We start from the raw sequence: 21,341 nt of genomic DNA, 5'->3' as shown, positions 1-21,341 counted from the left end.
ATCCCATGGCCTGGAGAAAAGAGTTTTTGAGGGGCAGGTAGGCTGCATGTGGGGAACCCTCATTCTCGGTTGAGACCAATTGAAGCCCGGGGAGTGATAAATGGGACAGCAGAAATTTCCCAGACTCATGAGAGATCTTCATGCTGCTGTAACAGCATAACAGTGCATAGCCCCACACCTCCGATTGGGAAGAGATTTTCTCTCCTGAAGTTTCTTGCATCCTGCAAATGGGCTCAAGCCTGAGTTCACACACCCTGCTGAGCATCGGTCTCAAGGGCTCAGGGCAGAGTTCCCACACCCCACTGAGCACTGCTTTCACACGTCCAAGCCTGAGTTCCTGCACACTAGCCGGACCTAGTGGTGGAGGTAGCAGAGGCTGCCCTTCCCCAGTCGAAGACCTGTGTGAGACTTCTGGCACCAGGCCCCACAGGCTTTGATGAAAACATCCCACTTAAGACTGTGTGCTTCAAAGTCTCTCATTCTCTATCTATTGTCCAGTTGTGAATCAATGTATTAATTCCTATCTAGTACAAGGGAAATCTTCTCTAATATGGGTTGAACAAGGCTCTGATCTATGGTTATAGCAGAATGTCATTAGGAGTCATTTTATTGTTATGGTCCTAAAGAAGAATAATATTAGCAGGATTTTCCCTAGACCTGTGACCTCTTTAGCCTCATGTTCTTGGAATGGGTTCTACATCATAGAGTGGGTCTTAAATATGATCAGAAATTGGTTGGTTACTCCTGTAATGTTTGTGCCATTATTGTCAGTACATCTTGCTTCCTCAATATTCTAGACACACACACACACACACACACACACACACACTCACTCACACACACACACACGACTCCTGAGCTCTATCTACTGTTTGGCATTTGACTGAGGGTCTCTGCATCTGTTTCTGTTGGTTGCTGTGAGGAGCCTTAGGCTCCTGTCTGCAAGCATGACAAAGTATCATTAATAGCATCAGGGGTTGGTTGTTCAGATCTGGGGGTATATCTTATTACATGCAGGGATTGTAGCTGAGTGATTATGATTACTTTTTTCTTCCAGTAGGCTATAGAGTAACATATAGTACTATGAAGTTACAAGTAATAAAACTTGGTGGCTGGTAGGGGTGAAGCTTCTAGTTAGTCACCAGCTCAATTCTCAGTGTTTGATGACAAGCATTGTTTTCAGCAATACGGCCTTACCATCAGGTAAGCAACAAACCTTGGAAACATAACCTTGTAAGATGGCTTGTGATGTTTGGGAGATTCCATGAGACCCCTCAGAATGGCCAAGATCAATAAAACAAGTGATTTTTAAGTGATGGCTAAGGATTTAATCATATGTGGCAAATTCCTGGCACTGGAGAGTTTACATGGTGGCATAAACTGTCTAGATGTGGCATTGTCTCCCCTATTATTTGGTGGCCTCATTTATATTCTTTTCATATATATATGAATACACACACACACACACACACACACACACACACACACACACACACACAAGCTTCTGCAGTAATAGATTTTCCAAATGGCCTTTAGTGTTATTTGTCCATTCCCATGTCCCCCCTTCTTGTTCATCTCTCCCCTAATTATCATCAAATTCTAGTTCCCTCTTTGTCTCTAATAACTAATAAACTCTATGTTCCCTTCCTTGGGAGATCTTCTCCTACCCTTTAATCCCCTACTGAATACCTAATCTCTGTGGTTATTTAAATTATGGCATACATACCAAAGGCGTAAAGGTTGACACCTACATGTAAGAGAAAACGTATTTGCCTTTTGGGGCCTAGGTTACCTCACTCAGGATGACTTTTTTTCTAGCTTCATTCATTTACCTCTAAGTTTCATATTTTCACTTTTCTTAATAGATGAATAATATCCCACTGTGTAAATGTACCACATTTTCATTATCAGCTGATACACTAGGTTGTTTGCAATTTCTGGCTATTATAAGCAAAGCAACAGTAAGCATGAATGAGCAGGAATCTCTACAGTAAAATGCAGAGTCCTTTAGGTCTTTGCCTAAGGGAGGCTTAGCTGGTTCTTGAAATATATCAAGTCCCAGCTTCCTGAGGAACCACCACACTGATTTCCACAGTAGCTTTACCAGTTTATACTCCCACCAGTACTGATAAATGTTCCCAATTCCAGGCATTCTCTCCCACATGTGCTGCCACTAGTTTTATTAATCTTGGCCATTCTGAGTACAGTAAGATGAAATCTCCGAGTAGTTTTAATTTGCATTTCCCCGATGGTCAAAAATGTTGAAATTTTTTTCTTTGTTTCCCAGCAATTTGTGTGTGTGTGTGTGTGTGTGTCATCTTTTGAGAGCTCACTGTTTATTTCTATACCCCCATTTTTAGTTGAATTCATTATTTTCTTGAGGTTCTTATATATACTAGATCTTAAAAATGCATTTCTAACAGATGAATAATTGCTATACTTGTTCCATTCTTTAGCCTGCCACTTTGCCTGAATGATAATGTCCTTTGTCATGCAGAAGTTTTTCAGCTTCCATGAGGTTCATGTACTTACTGTTTGTCTTAGTGGCTGAGCTATCAGTGCCATGATCAATAGTTCCTCTGACAATGAGTTCAAGCTCATCCCCAGGCTTTCTCTAATAGCATACTCTTAGTTGAGGCACTTGATCCATTTTGGAGTTGAGATTTCTGCAAGGTGGTTCTGTTTTTATTTTTCTCCATGCAGCCATCCATTTTGATACTCACAATCTGTTGAAGATGCTATCTCTTCTTTAACGTTAATCTCTTCTTTTGGCTTCTTTGTTGAAGATCAGGTGTTTGCATGTGTGAACTTATGTCTGTATCTTCAGTTCGATTCTAACCATGTTGGCCTTCATGACAATTCCATACTGGTTTTATTTCTGTACATTTGTGGGACAACTTGAAATCTGGAATGGTAATGTCTCCAGTTCTTTTATTATTCAAGATTGCTTTAGCTATCCTATATTTTTAATGTTTCCATGTGAATTTGGAATTTAATTTTTCAATTTCTATGAAGAATTTTGTTTAAAATTTGATGGGAATTGTGGCAAATCCATATATTACTTTTGGTGGAATGACAATTCTTACAATATATATCATACCAATCCATGAGCATGAGAGATCTTTCATCTACTGGTTTCTTTTTCAGTCTCTTTCTTCAGCGCCTGAATATTTTTATAACACAAGCCTTTCACTGGCTTGGTTAAAATTATGCCAAAGTTTTTCTTTTTTACGGCTATTGTGAATGATAGTATTTTGCTAATTTCTCTCTCAGTGTGCTTATTTGTATATAAATAAACAACTAATTTTGTGAGTTAATTTTTGTATCCTGCTATTTTGATGAAGGTACTTATTAGCTGTAGATATTTCTTGAGGGAGGTTTTAGGGTGACTTATGTACACCATCATATCATCTACGCATAAAGATACTTTGACTTCATTCCCTCTTATTGTACCCTCTTCTGCTATCTAATTGCTCTAGCTGAGACTTTAAGTACTATATCGAATAGGTATGGCAAAAGTAGACACCTCTGTCTTGTTTCTAATTTTAGTGAGAATACTTTATATTTCTTTCTGTTTAGGCTGATGTGGCTGTAGGCTTGCTGTAAATTGCCTTTATTATGTTGAGGTGTGTCTTTTGTATATGTAGACCCTCCATAACTTATTTCATAAAGCGATGTTGGACTTTGATAAAGACCTTTTCTGCATTTAATGAGATGATCATGTGGTTTTTATCTTTCAGTCTGTTTATGTGGTGGATTACATTTATTGATTTATGAATTTTGAACCATCCCTTCATCTCTGGGATGAAGCCAACATGATCATGGTGGGTAATCTTTTTGTTGTCCTTTGGATTCAGTTTGCAAGTATTTTATTGAATTTTTTAATCTATGTTCATACAGAATTTTGGTCTATAATTTTGTTTGTTTATTTATTTAATTGGATCTATATGTGATTTTTGTTTCAGGGTAATAGTGTCTTCTAAAAGAATAACAAAATGTTTCTTCAGTTTCTATTTTGTGAGTTTTTTTTTTTTTTTTTTTTTTTTTTTTTTTGAGGAGTATTGATGTTAACTCTTCTTTGAAGGTCTTAATAGATTCTATACTGAATTCAGAGAGCTCTATGCTTTAAGGGGAATTTTAATGACTGCTTCTATATGTCTAGAGATTACATGTCTGTTCAATTTGCGTACTTGATCTTGATTTAAGTAGCTCCTTTTTATCAAGAAATATATCCATTTCCTTTAGGTTTTCCAGTTTTTTAAGTACAAATTTTTAATGTATGTCTAGAAGATTCTCTAAGTTTCTTCATTATCTGTTATGCTACACCTTTTTCATTTCTAATTTTATTTAATTTGGATCTTCTCTCTTTTGGTTCATTTGCCTAGGGAACTACTAATCTTGTTGATTTTCTCAGAGAACCAATTTTTATCTTATTGAGTCTGCTTTTACATTGTTGTTTCTATTTTGTTGATTTCAGGACTAAGTTTGATTATTTTTTGCTTCAATTTGGGTTTTATTATTTCTTTAAATCTGGAGATTTTAGGTGCATCTCTAAGTTACCAATATGAAATGTCTTCATATGTTATTATGTAGGTAGTTAGTGTTATGAACTTACATCTTAGAACCCATAGGTTTGGAGGTGTTATGTTTTCATTTTTTATTCAATTCTTAAAAGTTTTTCATTTCTTTCTTGATTTCTGTTTTGGCCCATTTTTCATTCAGTAATGAGTTGCTCAGTTTCCCTGAGTATATAATCTTTCTATTCTCGCTGTTATTGTTGGTATCTAGCTTTTTTATTTGTCAATTTATTCTTTTACATTTCAAATGATATCCTTCCTGGTTACCCCTCCACAACAACCCCATCTCATTCTTCTTCTACCACCTGCCCTTTGCCTCTATGAGGGTGCTCCTCTACCCATTCACCCACTCCTACGTCGCCCCTATAGCATTCCCTTTTGCTGGGGCATCAAACCTTCCCACCCTTCCACTGATGTCAGATAAGGCCATCCTCTGCTACATATGTATCTGGAGCCATGGATAACTTCATGTGTGCTCTTTTGTTTGTGGTTTAGTCTCTTGGAGCTCTGGGTGGTCCAATTAGTTGATATTGTTCTTCTTATGGGGTTGCAATCTTCTTCAGCTTTTTTAGTCCTTCCTCTAGCTCTTCCATTGTGGTTCCCGGGGTCAGTCGAATGGTTGGCTATAAGAATCTGTGTCTGTATTGGTTAGGTGATGGTAGAGCCTCTTGGGGGAACAGTCATATCTGGCTTCTGTCAGCAAGTGCTTCTTGGCATTTGCAATGATGTGGGGGTTTGGTGTCTACACAGATGGAATGGATCTTTAGGTGGGATAGTCTCTGGATGGCCTTTCCTTCAGTCTCTGTTCCATTCTCTTTTGTCTTTATCTTTTCATTAAACAGGAACATTTCTGGGTTAAAAGTTTTGAGTTGCATAGATAATCCCATCCCTCAAGTGGGGGCCATGGTTATCTACTGGAGGTGGTCGCTGCAGTTTGTATCTCCCCTTTGTTGGTTATTTCAGCTAAAGTCATCGCCATTGGCTCCTAGAAGCCTCTCATTTCCCTGGAGTCTGAGACTTTCTACTGGCTACCCCCAGTTTCCTATCCCCCACTGCTATGTTTCTATTCAATTTCCTGTCCCTCTGTACTTCTCTCCTGTTCCTTCCAATAACTGTTCTTGACCCTCCTCCTTTTCCCTCCCCCTCCTCTCTCCTTCCCAGGTCCTTCCATCTCTCTACCTCCTGTGATCATTTTGTTTTCTGTTCATTGTAGGATTGAAGCATCTACACTATTGGTCTTCCTTCCTCTTAAGCTGCATATAGTTTGTGCATTGCATCTTGGGTATTTTGAGCTTTGGGGCTAAAGTCCACTTATCAGTGAGTACATACCCAAGAGTGGATAACTTCAGTATCTCATTCTCACTGATGGACAAGTAATCCAGACAAAAATTAAACAGAAAACTAGGAGAGCAAACTTACCTTATAATGGTATCTAGCTTTAATTTGTGGTTGTCAGATAGGATTTGGTGTGTTATTTCAGTTCTTGTAACTGTTAAGATCTGCTTTGTGCCCAAGTAATTGGTCAGTTTTAGAGAAAGTTTCATGAGCTGCAGATAAGAAGCTACATTCTTTAGCTAAGATAAAAACTCAGATGACAGCAGATGCTGGCAAGGATGCAGAGCAAGAGGAACACTCCTCCACTGTTGGTGGGGTTGTAAGCTGGTACAATCACTCTGGAAATCAGTTTGGTGGTTCTTCAGAAAATTGGACATAGTACTACCTGATGACCCAGTTATTCCACCTCTGAGCACATACCCCAAAGATGCTCCAACATACAACAAGGACACATGCTCAAATAGCAGCCTTATTTATAATAGCCAGAAGCTGGAAAGAACCCAGAAGTCCTTCTCTAGATGAATAAATACAGAAATTGTGGTACATTTACACAATGGAATACTGCTCAGCTATTAGACACAATGACTTTATGAAATTCCTAGGCAAATGAATAGAACTGGAGAATATCATCCTGAGTGAGGTAACCCAGTTACAAAAGAACAGACATAATATGCAATCACTAATAATTGGATACTAGCCCCAGAAAGCTCTGAATACCCAAGAAACAACTCACAGACCATTTGAAGCTCAAAAAGAAGGAAGGCCAAAATATGGAATCCTCAGTCCTTCTTAGGAAAAAAAAAAAAACAAGTGTATAGCACCTTCTCAGAGTGTGGTACACCTAGACCTTAAATAATTAATAATTCAAGAGCTAAAAATGCAGCCTTGTGGAAATCCTTGATATCTAAAAATCATTATGGCATACTATCAAACCTTTAGAAAAATCAAGTACTGACAAAAATATATTTTGTATGAAAAGAAAAGGTTACTGTTTCTATAAGGCAAAAAATGGTAATGGCATTGAGAAAGAATTAAAAGAGAATTGGAAATAAGAAAAAAATAAAAATCATTATGTTTAATATTTACACTCCAAGAAAACATTGACTATTTCGTTACGTTTTTGTTTTATATGTACTTTATGCTCATTGTAACTAGTAAGTTTTCAATGCATACTATCAAACCTTTAAAAAAATTAAGTACTGACAAAAATATATTCATATGCTTTATACAAAAATGCTTTTTAAATCTGTACATTTATCTCTGTTTTTTAAAATAAAGTTGTTTAATTTTTTTTTAAAAAAGAAGGTACATTCTTTTGTGTTTAGGTGACATGTTCTGTAAGTATCTGTTAGGTATATTTAGTTTAGCTCCCATATTTCTGGATTACCTGTCTATCAATGGGAATGAAATATTGCAGTTATACACTTTTAGATGTGAGGGTCAATATGTGATTTTACCTGTAGTATATGTTTCTTTATTGAACTTGGGTGTCATTATATTTGGTTCACAGATGTTAAGAGTTGCAATGTTCTCTTAATAATTTTTTAATGAATATGTAGTATCCATCCATATATCTTATTAGTTTTGTTTTGAAGTATTTTTGTCAGATACTACAATGGCTGTATCTGCTTGATTCTTGGGTCCATTTATCTGAAATACTTTTTTCCATTCTTATACCCTGAAATTTTGTCTATCCTTGATGATTAGGTGTGTTTCTTGGATGAATCAGAGAGATAGAACATTTTTTATAATCTAGTCTGTTAGTCTGTGTCTTTTTTCCTTGGGGAATTGAGACCACTGATGTTGAGGGTTGTCTGTGAACTGCCTTCATTCATACTTTTTAGTTTGTTGTTATAGTGACTCCAGATAAGTTTGATTTACTGTTTTGGGATTATTTACTCCTGTGTTCTTTAGGAATGGTTAACCTCTTCAGACATATTTTCTTCTAGTGCTTTCTATAGGACTGAATTTGTAGATATAAAATGCTTAAGTTTGGTTTTATCATGGAAATTTTTTCTTTGTTACTGATTAATAGTTTTCCTGGGTACATTAGTATAAGCTGGTATCAGTTTTCTATGCAAGTTTGTAGAACATCTATTCAGGCTATTCTGGCTTTCATAGTTTTCTGTAAGGAGTCAGGTATTATTCTGATGGTCTTGATTTTATATGACCATCTTCTTTTTTTCCCTTGTTAAAGATATTAGTATTAAAAAGATTTTAATATTTTTTCTTTGTTCTGTACATTTAGTGTTTTGATTATTATGTATTATGAGGAATTTCTTTTCTGACCCTGTCTATTTGCTATTCTATATGCCTCTGCCATCTCCTAGTTCAGGTTAGAGAAATGTTCTTCTATAATTTTGTTAGAAATACTTTGTTGGATTTCTTTTAAGTTTTACATTTTTCTTTGGCTGAGCTATACATTTCTTCTATCTCATCTTTAACACCTAAGATTATTTTTTTTCGTGTCTTTAACTTTATTAGTGAGGCTTACCAAGGAAGTTTTTGTTTGCCATTCTAAGTTTTTTATTTCCAGTTTTATTTTAGTTTGGTTTTCTTTAGTGATTCTAATTCTTTGTTAACTTCTGCTTTCATATATTGAATTATTTTTATTATTTTACATTGTGGTTAAACTTAATGAGAGTATCTACCTCACCTTTGATCTTTAGTTCCCAAATAGGTGACAAAAAAACTTTATACTTATAATTACCTTTAAAAGAGTAGAGCTAGGAAGATATCAGCCCTCTAAGCTGTTTTGTCTACTTCCTTGTCAATAACTCAAAGATATAACTTGTAATGTTCTGCCTGGGCTGCTCCTACTTCAACTGGCTAACCCTCATGACCAGGAAGGGCTTCTGTGGGCAGGCTGCTACATGACTAAGAGCAAATCTGGAGCAATCTCACTGTCCACTGTTAAAAGGGGATTCTAACACCAAGGAGTAGAAATGATCTACAAGGAAAAGTTGAGAGGATTGGTGAGGAAAACTAAGTGAATTCTGAATTCACCATAAAATGTGGATCCACTTACTCCATCTTTCTCTCTTTTTTTCTCTCTCTCTTTCTCTCCTCATAGTCTCTGCCTCAGACCCCAAGCCCTGGGAAATGAAGCCCTACCCACTTATCTTCTGCTCAGATACAGGCTTTAGGCATCTTTATCCAACCACTAGTTTAAAATTAACGAGTAAGATTACATAACATCATTTGCTGTACATGAGGATCTCCTTGTCCCTGGGAGCATCCAGACCTTGAGGACCAGTATTTGTCATTACAATACATAGCAAAAGAACAAACCTTGACAATTTTATTCAATTGCTTGTTGTATTTTCATGCTCTTCATTAAGACATGTCTTTGAATATATTCATAATTGCTATTTGGAATTTCTGTCTTGTGCTTTAACAAAATTTCATTTCAAAGCCTATTGTCTTGACTGTTCAAATTTGTCTTTTTGTTCTGGGATCTAACCTAGGCATCTGGAGTTACAATGTTTAAGGTGTTTCTTAGTGCTGATACTTGATCTGGTCTTTGTTGGGTGGGTGTTCCATTCTTTGATTTTTGTTGCTGTTGTTGCTTGTTCTGTATACTAGGTTAAGGCTGTGGCTGGAGAGTCCCTGGTAGAGAGCTTTCTTCAATCAGTGACAGAAAGAAATGGAGATGAACTAGGAAGAAAGGCTGAGAGGGTATGCAGGAAAGAGTGAGACCAGCGTCCCCCAACAAGAGGCAAATTCCCTAGAAAATAGATGTGGGTAGAAGAAGGGACTCCTGCTGGCAAGCTGCAGAAGAACTAAAGGACTAGAGAGACAGGAACAAATACTAGGGGTTCCCTTGGTATGTGCCAAGAGGTAGCATCTACAGAGAAGTGAAGTAGGGTGAAAGTAAGAAATGCTGTGGGCAGGCTGCTACAGGACTAAGAGCAAATCTGAGCAATCTCATTGTCCACTGTTAGAAAGTGAATCTAACATCAAGGAGTACAGATGATCTACAGGGAAGAATGAGAGGGTTGGTGGGGGGAAGCTAAGCAAATCCAGAATTCATCATAAAATGTGGAATCCCAAGGAACAGGAACCCACTTTTTAAAGTCTTTTCTAGCCAATTTGGCTTCTTTCTTTCTTTCTCTTGAGAATTTTCTGTTCAATTTTATAGCCCACTTTTAAATTGCAATATTTTCTCAATGTTTAACTTTTTGTATTCTTTCTATATTGTAAACACTAATATTTTGTTGAATGTATAGTAGGCAAAGATTTTCTCCCATTCAGTGACTCTCACCCTACATAAAGAACTATAGGCATCCAAGGAACATATAAAGTTGGAAAAATAGTCTTGTAAAGGAAAAGGCACACCAATTGGTTACTCAATGCCAAATGTTCAGCCCTGAAAACATACATATAAGAAGCAACATTATACATGCTGAGCAAGTTGTATTTATGTATATGAAAAATATACATGTATATGCATATATGTATATGAAGTGTATATGAATATATATACATATATATTCAACAATTAATGAAAAAGAGGTCATAAGTTTGAAAAACAAGTAAGAGAGGTAAATGGAAAGAGTAGGAATGATGAAACAGAAAGTGAAAATGACGTAATTACATTAGAATCTCAAAAAGAATTTATAATAGTAACAGTTTAAGTTGAATTTTTATCTAAATAAGTACAGTTTTATTTTATCATGGTTTGTTGAATTCCATTGTAGGAGCTTAGTTTTAAAAAAATATCACCTATACTTTTAAGTTGAGAATTGGATGAATCATTATTCTAAATAATGATGCATTTAATCTTATTGGTATTCCTGTATAGTAGCTAAAGATACTCTACTTCTACCTATTCCTACCATTTACAAATTCTCATTTGCACAACATATACCCCTGAGGCCTTCCTAAAGATTCTGAGTGTCTTCTACTCCCCTTTCAGCTCCCTATCTTCAATAGGGATGCTAGACTTATCTTGCCAACTTCTCTGGGCTCCCACTGCCTGAGAAGTCCTGAGTCTTACTAGATACTTGAGGGTTTGGTGTGAAACTCTTCTAAATGTTCTAGATGTTCTTGACTTAGAAACATCACTTAGCCTGAACTGAGTCAGGACCATTTAGATAACCCATTTGAACATTCAAACTGAATCAATTCAAGATTGACTTTTAAGTTGCATTTATATGATATACAATCTGATAACTCAAAGAAACAAGAAACAGATGCAAACACCCACTCAACAAAGAAAACACAGAATTGATTTTCTTACCAGAAAACACTACCAACCTAACTTTAGCATCTTAAATGTCATTTCAAAAATAAAAACATAACCAACACAGTGTCTTCTACAAACCAGTACTTCTATACTAAAGTCCCTGAGAAAAGTAACTTAGATTGTTTTTCAAGACATTAATTTCAAAATAGCAATAATAAACATAACCAAGAAATTCAAGTAGGGTATAAATTAATATCAGAATGAAAAACCTGAAAACAAAAACACAAAAATGTTGAATGCAATTTTAAAAATCCACGATGTGAAAATAGGACCTAGTAAAGAGGACTCCTTAAAAGTCTAAAAGAAATAAGCCTTGAAATGAAAAATTAGGAATTCAAGCAAAAACTTCAGAGCAAAACTCACCAATTAATTGGATGAAATGGAAAAAAATACCAGACAAAGAACATGTCAAATAAAAAAAACAGAAAACAACAGAAACAAAAGAAAACCAAGAACAGAATACATAAAAGTATGATACTTTATTTTATTTTCTAATAAGTCCCAGCTATAAAAGACTAGATCAATTTTATAAAAAATATTTTCAACAAAATCATAGAAAACCTCCATGATCTAAGGAAAGAAATGTCTATCAAGATCCAAGGGGCACACAAAACACCATAAAAGACAAGAAAAATATCCACATCCCGTAGTAGTCAAAACACTAAGTGAACTAAACAACTAAAAAAGACAATGAAAGATAGTTGAGAAAAAGCTCAAGTTTGGTATAAATGCAAGCCCTTCAAATGACACCTAACATTTTGGTGAAGATTATGAAAACCAGACAGGTTTGTACAGATGTTCTACAAGTTATGAAAAAATTACCAGCCCAAACTACTATATTCATACATCCAGAAAACACATATACACATGTGGGCAGGCACATATATGCACAGTGGGTGTCAAGAGGGCAAAGAAAACATGCAGAACTCAGTACTTCCCATCATCAGCCTTGCTAACAAGAGCCCTTTCCCACTGAACTATGTCACCGGGCCCAACTTTATGAATTTTTTTTCTGATTGCTTGCTTGTTTGTTTGTTTTCACAGAGATTTTTGGTATTCCCAAAAATCCACAGACTAATCTAAAAATCATGATAGAGGCAAAGCTAAACGAGAATGATGCCAGGGACTGCCCTCTGTCTCTGTGCATTGACTACATGTCTGGAAGCTACACGCAAAGAAACATCATCCTGACATAAAAATGCATCTAATCCCCTTAGTCTGTGTGACTCATTGCTATATGTGGCAGATGACATTTTACTTAACTGCACGGGCCATTTGCTCGCTCTCTTGGTGCACCTAATAAAAAAATATTCAAGTAAAATATATTTGGAGATATATATCAGGGAGTAAGAATAACAATTAATAAATGAGACCTCATGAAACTAAAAACATTCTAGGTCAAAAGGGCAGAAATCATCTGAATAAAAAGGCAGCCTACAAAAATGGGGGAAAAAACATCTTTACTAGGAATCTATCTTACAGATGGTTAGTATCTAAAATATGCATAAAAAGAAAAAGAAATGATACAAACAACCAGACTCAAAAAATGTAACATGGAACTAAAGAGAAAGAATTCTTAAAAGATGGAGTGCAAATATCAAATAACTAAGAACCATTTTGAAAACAGTCACCCTTAGCCATCAAAGAAATGCAGATTAAAACCACCCCACTTTATCTCAATCATAATGGTTAAGATCAAATGACAAAAGAATAATGCTAACACTGATGGGGAAGAAAAGAAACCCTTACACACTGGTGGTAGGAGTGCAGACTGGTATGTTTATTATAGATATCAGTGGTGATATTCTCCAACCGCTACAAATAGATCTACCACATGAGCCAGGTGTAAACTAACAAATTGAAAACCCATTTCCAGCAGGGAATTACCTCTTTTGGAGCTGTTGGTTAGTGAGGTCCTGTAGAATCCTATGATTTACAGGCTATTGACAATGGTTACCCTCGAGAAGATGAGGGTAAGAAAGAACGCTTCAGTTACATATTGTGGAGAAATCAAGCTGGCACTGGTCTGAAAGGGCCATCCCTACTGGCTAGCCTTCATAGTTCTGAAGGGTGATATGCACACCACCAGACATGAAAGGTAGTCATCAGCCTTACCCAGATGAACCCTTTGAGCTAAACAATGATTAGACAGGCAAGACACTCAATGGAGCAAGGGTGACATGAAAATGGTGGGAGCAGCCAACAACTTTCTGATTGGACTTTCATCCCATTCCACAAGATGAAACTCATACTTGGCACCATTCTCAGAACAAAAAGCTGGGGCTAGATAAGCTAGTCATATTCCCCTAGTGAAGAACCTGCTACTATTATTCTGCTAAATTGATAGAGTATGATATAGAATTGTACCAAATTTTAATGACATGAATTTACCTATAGAGTAATGCTCCTCAGATTAAGCTTCTATTTGTAGTACATTTACACAGAGGCCCACATGATACCATAGCACAGTGAATGAGACTGGAATGCTCAGCCCCTAAATAGTCTTTCCATATCACATCCCTCTGCCCAGGGCCCAGGGTTTTGTGGAAGAAGAGGCAGAAAGAGCAGAAGAGAAAGGGGCACTAGATGAACAGCATCTTCCAGACATACGTGCAACGCATATGAACTCATAGTATACACAAGAACAGTGCAAAATCAAACCAGATCCAATTCTAGCATGAACAAGGAGGACGTATTGATGAGGTTCAACATGAGCCAAGGAGTTATTTTCAGGTGATAACCAGTGGAGAGAAAATCAGTTTTCTTAAAGAGTGTAGTCCATGGTAACTTGGCCACATGTTCAACAGCCCATTGGATACACACATTGGACTTGATAGGCTGTAAAAATGAAGACATAAAGTTATGGTAGAAGGTAGAACTGATAATATGGGAAGAAGGATGGATATGATCAACATATATTCTATAAAATTCTTAAAGAACTAATTTTAAACTAATTTTAAGAAGGTAGAACTTATTAAAACAAGCACACAAATAAAATTATTTCTCTGGCTTTCATATATTTATGATGTGTTACAAATAAATGAACATACAACCATCTCTAGAGTCACCTTTTCTCATACCCATAAACATGTTAGAAAATACTTTCTAAATCATGTAGAACCTGCATCTTAGTTAGGTTTCTACTGCTATGATTAAACACCAAGTCAAAGAGAGCTTGAAGTTGAAAGGGTTTCTTCCAGCTCACAGTGTTCAGATGTCAGTTCACTAACCAATGAAGTCAAAACAGGAGCTCAAGGCTGGAACTTGGAAACAGGAACTGAAATAGACACCATGGGGGGGGGTGCTGCTTCCTGGCTTGTTCCTCATTGGATGCTCTGCCTGGAACCACCAGCCCAGGAATAACACAACTGACAATGAGCTGGGACCTCCAACATCAATTACTATCTAAGAAAACACTTTACAGGCCTTCTTCTAGCCCATTTTTATGGCAGCATTGTCTTTAGAATGCAGTTAGACAGGATACTGGTTTAAGAAAACAAAAGGAGGAAGATGAAGAGGAGAAAGAAGGGAAGGTAGTGGTGGTGGTGTCACATTTCCCCCGTAGTTAGCTAAGTTTTCATTATGAGGCACGAATTCCTTCCTAATGAGAGGGCTTTAAATTCAGTTAGGTGGCAGTTGGTTACTATCAGGATGTATGTGCCACTATAACACTTTTCTCTTTCAAGCATCTTTAGTTAATTATCCCTTCTCTCTCCCTCCTTAAATCTCCTTCTGTCCCTGCCCCAAGGCAAGTGTCTCTCATTAGTCTTTCCCATTTCTAATCTGTGAGGCTTTGATGATTGCTTCTTTTTAATTTGTGCTGATTTTATTTGAATCTCAAAAATTAACTCTACTTTTTTATCTAATCAAAATTTGATCTTATACAATTCTACATACACACAGTGCATATTGAGCCCTCTCAGTTTCTATCACCTCCAACCCTACCACCCATGCCCAACCCCTCTCCCTCTCACAAATCTGCTTGTGAGATTTTTTTGATATCTTGATTTATTTGATATAAAATCAAAACCTATTGATTTTTACTTTCCTATCCATGGTTTTAACAAGGGTTATTGCTGTGACCACGGGAGCTGTCTGTTGCAGCCTGGTATGACCAGAAGAGAATGGACAACAGGAAGCAATGACCCTCCCTCTCTCAGAATCCACCAATAGCTGAAAGTTCAGCAGTCAAGGGCATAATCCCGCAAGTCCTTCCTACTTCCATGATTGTTGATATACCTTGTCTTGTTTTGGCCTGGTGAAGGTAACCACCATTGTTATAAGATAACGATTTTCGTGGTTATATCAAGTCTAGAGAATAGTATTTCACAACCTTCTATCCTACCTCTCAAGTCTTACATACTTCCCACTTTATTTTCTGCAGTGTTCTGAGCTTCAGGGTCATGGTTGTTTTTTAATATCTAAGGGATCGTGCGATTTTCATCCCTCGCTTGTTAAAAGCAGGTCTCAGAGCACTTCTAAGGCCGAGGCACACAAACTGGAACCGCCGAGCCCCTGGACTCTCAGTTAGTTAATACTATTTGGTTTCTCGTTGCAGCATTTCAGCTTTGTGTCTCTGCCTACGGATGTGCTGGAAATTGAAGTGAAGGACAAGTTTGCCAAGAGTCGTCCCATCATCAAGCGTTTCTTGGGAAAGCTGTCAATGCCTGTTCAGAGGCTGCTGGAGAGACACGCCATAGGGTAAACTGTGACTGGGGTGGCTGTGCTTTCATCCACGGGCCAAGCTCAAGAAGGCTTGTAAGCTGCCGTCACAAAGTCTGAGGAAAGAACAACTAAAATGGTTTCTAGTTTTGCGTCTTTTCCCACCAATAATGTTTCCTGGGCCATGGTGTTCAGTTAAATCCTCTTCATGTGTTTATGAAAAGATAAAGAGAGAGAAGATATGTTCTATAGGGGTGTGGTGAGGTACTGGGGGAGGGAGTGCCTCTGCGAGCCAGTGCTGAGGCATCCCTTCCCCCTGAGGGACCAGCCACATGGTAGTATAGTATAGAACCATTTATTCAGTGCATGGGAAGGGAAGTCAAGTGGGTAGTAGAAGCAGAGGAAGGGAGAGAGAGAGAGAGAGAGAGAGAGAGAGAGAGAGAGAGAGAGAGAGAGAGAGAGAAGTAGAGACTGGCCATAGCACATGGAGAGAGGGGGGGGGGCAGAATGGGGAGAGGGCAGAAGCAGGAAGGAAAGAGCAAGAACAAGATAGAAGCAAGAAATCAAGAGAGTAAGAGGGGGCAAACAGCCCCTTTTATAGTGAGGCAGGCATACCTGGCAGTTGCCAAGCAACTGTGGGGCAGAGCATACATAGCTGTTACCAGGTAACTCTGGGGAGGAGCCTAGACAAAATGTTAACATTTCCCCATTTTTGTTTAATTTAAAAAGAAAAATTTGGAAGAAGCAGCGGTGGAACAGGAATAGGGAGATTGTGATCTCTGACTACTTCCTCCTTGCTTTGGGGGCAACATGTCTCTAGGGATCCTAGGAAAGTGGGTATGGGGATGTTTGTCCAGTCTAAGAGTTGGCTGTTTCCTTGTTGTTTCGGGTCTGTGGAATCATCTGAGGATAGGTCAGAAAGAACAGGTCCAATAGAAGAAATGTCTGTATCTGTGAGAGACGGTTGGAGCATCTGGAGGTCGCTTCTTAGAACTGTCTTAGATGTAGTCATCTGAAGTTGACAAGATTCTGAAATACACATACATATTTATTACAGGTAGAAAGTAAGATTAAGTGCCTTTGGGAAAGAAATTTCTTTTCTTAGATGTACATTTGAAACCCAGAGGAATCTCACCTTCTGGAATAGGAGTAAATAGAAACTTTGGGCAGATGTACTTATCTGGGTGGAGTCTATTTGGTCCATGAGAGGTAGATCTGAGTGGGTTTCCTATAGCTTATAAATTTACAAGAGATAATAATATGAGTTCATAACATAAACAGTCTTTAGGATGGGCCTATTATGGAACAGAAGTAACAAGAATTTGTGATTATATAGTTGGGTCGTATAGTGGAAAGTTTCATCAGAGTTAGGCAAATTTATAAGAACTTGAATAATGTTAGGACAGAGGTATAGCAAGAAGAGGAAATATGAAGCATTTAATCAATGGAACCCAAGTTTAGGGAGGAAGTAACTGATTATAACAATGAAAGCTCACATCTGAAACTGAGTTTAGTTAGTCTGTTTTCTAGCTGTCAAGCTACAGTTACCTTAACTGTAAAGGTACTCAGAAATCTGGGGAAGAATAGATTATAATCTAGCACTCATATATTATTTCAAAAGTGACAGAGTCCACTAGGCAACAGTTCCCTGTGGTCTCTGTGCTTCATGGCAACTTGGGTGGAGTCAGTCTGGCTTTCAGGCCCAGAAGACACAGGGCTTTTTCTCTGTGGAATGGATATGTGTGGCATGAGAAATGACTAACCTTTATTTAGATAAATTGTTTGACTATGAAGATACCCAGTTTTGTCCACTGTGTTTCTCGGTGGTTATCATGTCATAACCCAGGCAGACTCCTGAAGCTCTGTCCATACGTTCTGAGACCTCATGGGGGTGAAATGTTAGATTTCGAGAGATTCTGGCTGTCATAAACTTAGATATAATAATTAGACTTCTGACAAGATTGAGGGCTACATCAATTGGTCATATCTGAATAGAGGTCACCATAATTCAATGGCAGTAGCAAAAAAATCATTATTTATCAAGACAGGATAGGGATGAAAATCTTAAGTAACTTTGACAGGTTGTGTAAGTGGAGAAAAACACATTTTGTATTAACAGAGAAATATTTGGCTTTGTATTCATAGAGGTAAAACTTGGCTTAGAGTTGGTGTAGACCAGAATAGAAAGAAATAAGAAAGCTGGCAGTGGTGGCAGCAGCGGCAGTGACAACGGTGTCAAGGGGCAGCGATGGTTCTGTGGCCCGAAAAGCTAGGACCCAGGCAGGTGGGGTGAAGCTTTCTCCTGGAAGCTAGAAGCCCCTGACCAGTGCTTCCAGTTGGCGCTTTCCCACCCCACGGTGGGCAGAACAAAAGCATCCGAGGTAGCATGTCCCATATCCCAGCAATGTGCACGCTATTCTTGTCGCATACACAGGCATGTGTGTGCATGAACAAGCATAGGCACACGTGTAGGAGAAACGACTTCTCGGACAGAGCGAAACCTGTTTTGCTCGAGGCTGTAGTGGGCCCGAACAGAACTATAATAGTGCTCAGAGTGGTCAAAGGAGACAGTGTGGACAGCAACGGACCGGAGCAGTTAGGGAGGGAAGGACCAAAGCTGATTTTCTCGTAGCTGCAAGCGGAGCAGGTAGGCTGGCTGGGCTCAGTGGCAGCTTTGATGAGCAGAGAGCTGAAGCCCCTTGCAAGAGAGGGAATGCATAAGTATAAGTGCGTGGGGAACCAAGTCTCACAGACAGAGAGTCCCTGGTAGAATGCAAGGCGTGAGGCCAGACCCACTTTTCTCAAGGCAAACCAGAGGCTGCAGTGGCCATGTGGAAGGAAGGAAGGGGAAGCCTACACTCAGATTGCTAGCAAGAGAGTTCTTTTACAGTGGTAGTTTAGTGGCCATGTAGAGATATTGCTTTCTGCTTACTGTGAATTACACCAAGATGTCTCAGTAAGTAAGGATGGGGCAGCAAAGACAGACCCATGGGTGAGAATGGGATTATTAACTGCCCCTATTATTAACTGTCCTGGTGGGAGGGCGTCATCAATAACCAGAGAGATTCTAGCACAGACAAGACCATCAGGTCATCCCAAGATGGGCTGGGGCTATGCTCAGATCCGGTACCCCTGAGCGTACTGAGAACAATTTATCTAGGTCTGGCCTGAGATTCTCAGCAGTAAGAAAGGAACTGTCTCAAAAGGAAAGAGGAAATTCTTGCCCAAGGGAAAATGTCTTAAAACGCGGGTCTGTGGAAAGTATTTCATTTCTTCACCTGTCTTGAATGTAGGATTTAACCACATACTACACTTCTATACCAAGGTGAAATACTATGTTTCTTGAAGAACATTTCTCAAAATATTACAGAAAATTTTAGATGAAAATTTGAAAGCATGAATTTTCACAGAATGACAGCAATTACGTTGGTTGCAGCAGTCAATTGCCTACCAGAATATGCTTTTGTGTTTTAAATATTTTACATTCATATGACTCATGGTTTTATTAAAATGAACTATGATCAGATCTTCTCTTTGTATAATGTGTATTTACTTAGATAATACTATATTTGAAAATATTAGCATAGGTCTTTGGCTATAATTATATCATTAATATGATATGACTTATAGAGAGATATCAAAGAATAAAAAATACTAAGCAGCCTTTTGGGGTATTTTAATTAAGTTCTCTAAAGATTTGTTTAGTAACTGACAGCATATATATAATATATATATGATATATATATATATATATATATATATATATATATATATATGTTATTTATATGGGTTTGTGCACATAAGGAGCCCATTAATTCTCAAGCCAAAGGAAGTTGACATATATAAAGCTACTGCCACAAAGTTTCCACTCCTTTCATGTTTATAGAAACTAAACAAACAATACCGTGGCATATTATGCCTAACATTATCACTGGCACGTAATAAGAATTTCAAAGGAAATAGTGTTGCTTGTGACCTTTGTCTTTCCATTTGGTTTTCATAACAGCTCTATAACTTAAGCATTATCTCTTCTCCATATAAGAAAGTGAAACATGTAAGGGATTAAACAAAGGTTAAGTTCACATTTGCCTCTCTCCAAGACCAAGTACAACCTGTCCCCAACCTGTCCCCAAGACAGGCTCCATGCAACCGACTATCTAGTTTGTTGATATTTTACTCTTCATTCCTGTCCTATACTCACACTGCTAAATGCTCTGCCAGGTGTGGGCCAAGGGGACAAAAAGTGGGGTTTGGTAAGATGTCTGATACTCTTAACAGTGCACTCACATCTGCCTAACAGATACTCAGTTGCTCCCTGCTGGGCTGAACTCTGGCCCATTACAGCCACAGAGAGGACTTGTCTACTTCCCTATGCTAAGTCCTTTTATAGTATCATCCTACAATCCCTTGCCCTTCACTGTAGATGAATGTCTACTAGGTAGCAAAACAAAACCAAACAAAACTAACAAGAAACAAAACAAGACAAAAAAGAACATCAAAAACAAACAATAAAACCAATTGAAGTAGAAGAGGGTCTCCCCAAACCTGAGCAAGAAAGTTTGGTTTTCCTAGTGCTCCTGCAACTTGTAGGAAGGGGCGGTATGGATGAGAAGGAGCAACAATAAGTCTTTGTGGCATTACTTTTCACCACCTGATGGGATAATACACTTACTCTATTGGGTTTGGAAGTTCTCCAACTTCTAATCCTCCACTTCCTCCTGCTGCCTTGCCTCCTCTTTCAAGGTGTGTACCATCCATTACCTGTAGAGACCACTTCTGTAGTTCTGCCCATTGTGGAGATGTGCAATGTGCATAGAAACAAATTACTGGACTATGGCCATGAAGCAGCAGTAATTTGCCTTGAGCCATGGTACAACCCAGGGTATACACACAACACACACACACACACACACACACACACATATACACACATACAAAACACACACACACATACACAACACACACACAACACACACACACATACACAGACATACACAACACACACACACACAACACACACACATACACACACACACACAACACACACACAACACACACACAACACACACACACAACACACACATACACAGACACACACAATTTCTAGTTCTCTCTTCATTCCTCAAAATGTAGCACTATCTTTAAATTGCCTTAGGCCTCTAAATTCAACTCTAATCTTCACTTTGGAATTGTCCCTGACAACCTGAATCATTATTTGCTGCTCTTTCCTTATTCTCTCTCTAGTTGTAAGGTGTTAAAGGCAGTATTTTCTATCTAGTTGTAAGGTGTCAAAAGCGAGTCCTGTGAGAACATACAGACTTTACCCACAGGACACAACTCCAGCACTTTTACATGGCAGGGACTAAAACCCTGTTTGGTTTCAAATTATTGAAAACAAAGAAAGGAAATTGTAGAAGGTAAGTGCAAACTACAGTGAACTTAATTTCCATTGTTGCCATGTAATCATCTTTAGCTCTCATTACAATTAAGCTTTAGATTCAGAAAGTATTTCTTATAAT

At 38.0% G+C, this 21,341-nt stretch overlaps 1 protein-coding gene across 2 annotated transcripts in view; it reads left to right on the top strand.

Annotated features, from left to right (window-relative positions):
* HECW1 (HECT, C2 and WW domain containing E3 ubiquitin protein ligase 1) overlaps positions 1-21,341 on the top strand; it is a gene marked incomplete at its 3' end in the record, with an annotated part of 297,921 nt that overhangs the window by 187,979 nt on the left and 88,601 nt on the right. For both annotated transcript variants that reach the window (XM_080917747.1, XM_080917746.1), the window contains exon 7: positions 15,719-15,861. In XM_080917747.1, coding sequence (XP_080773873.1) covers positions 15,719-15,861 — 143 coding nt within the window. The remainder of the gene's footprint in view (positions 1-15,718; positions 15,862-21,341) is intronic.

This window comes from Micromys minutus (genome assembly GCF_963924665.1).
Source record: "Micromys minutus genome assembly, chromosome: 6".
Classification (NCBI taxonomy): Eukaryota; Metazoa; Chordata; class Mammalia; order Rodentia; family Muridae; genus Micromys; species Micromys minutus.
Note: the sequence above shows the minus strand (reverse complement) of the source record. Positions and strands in the feature narration are given on the sequence as shown.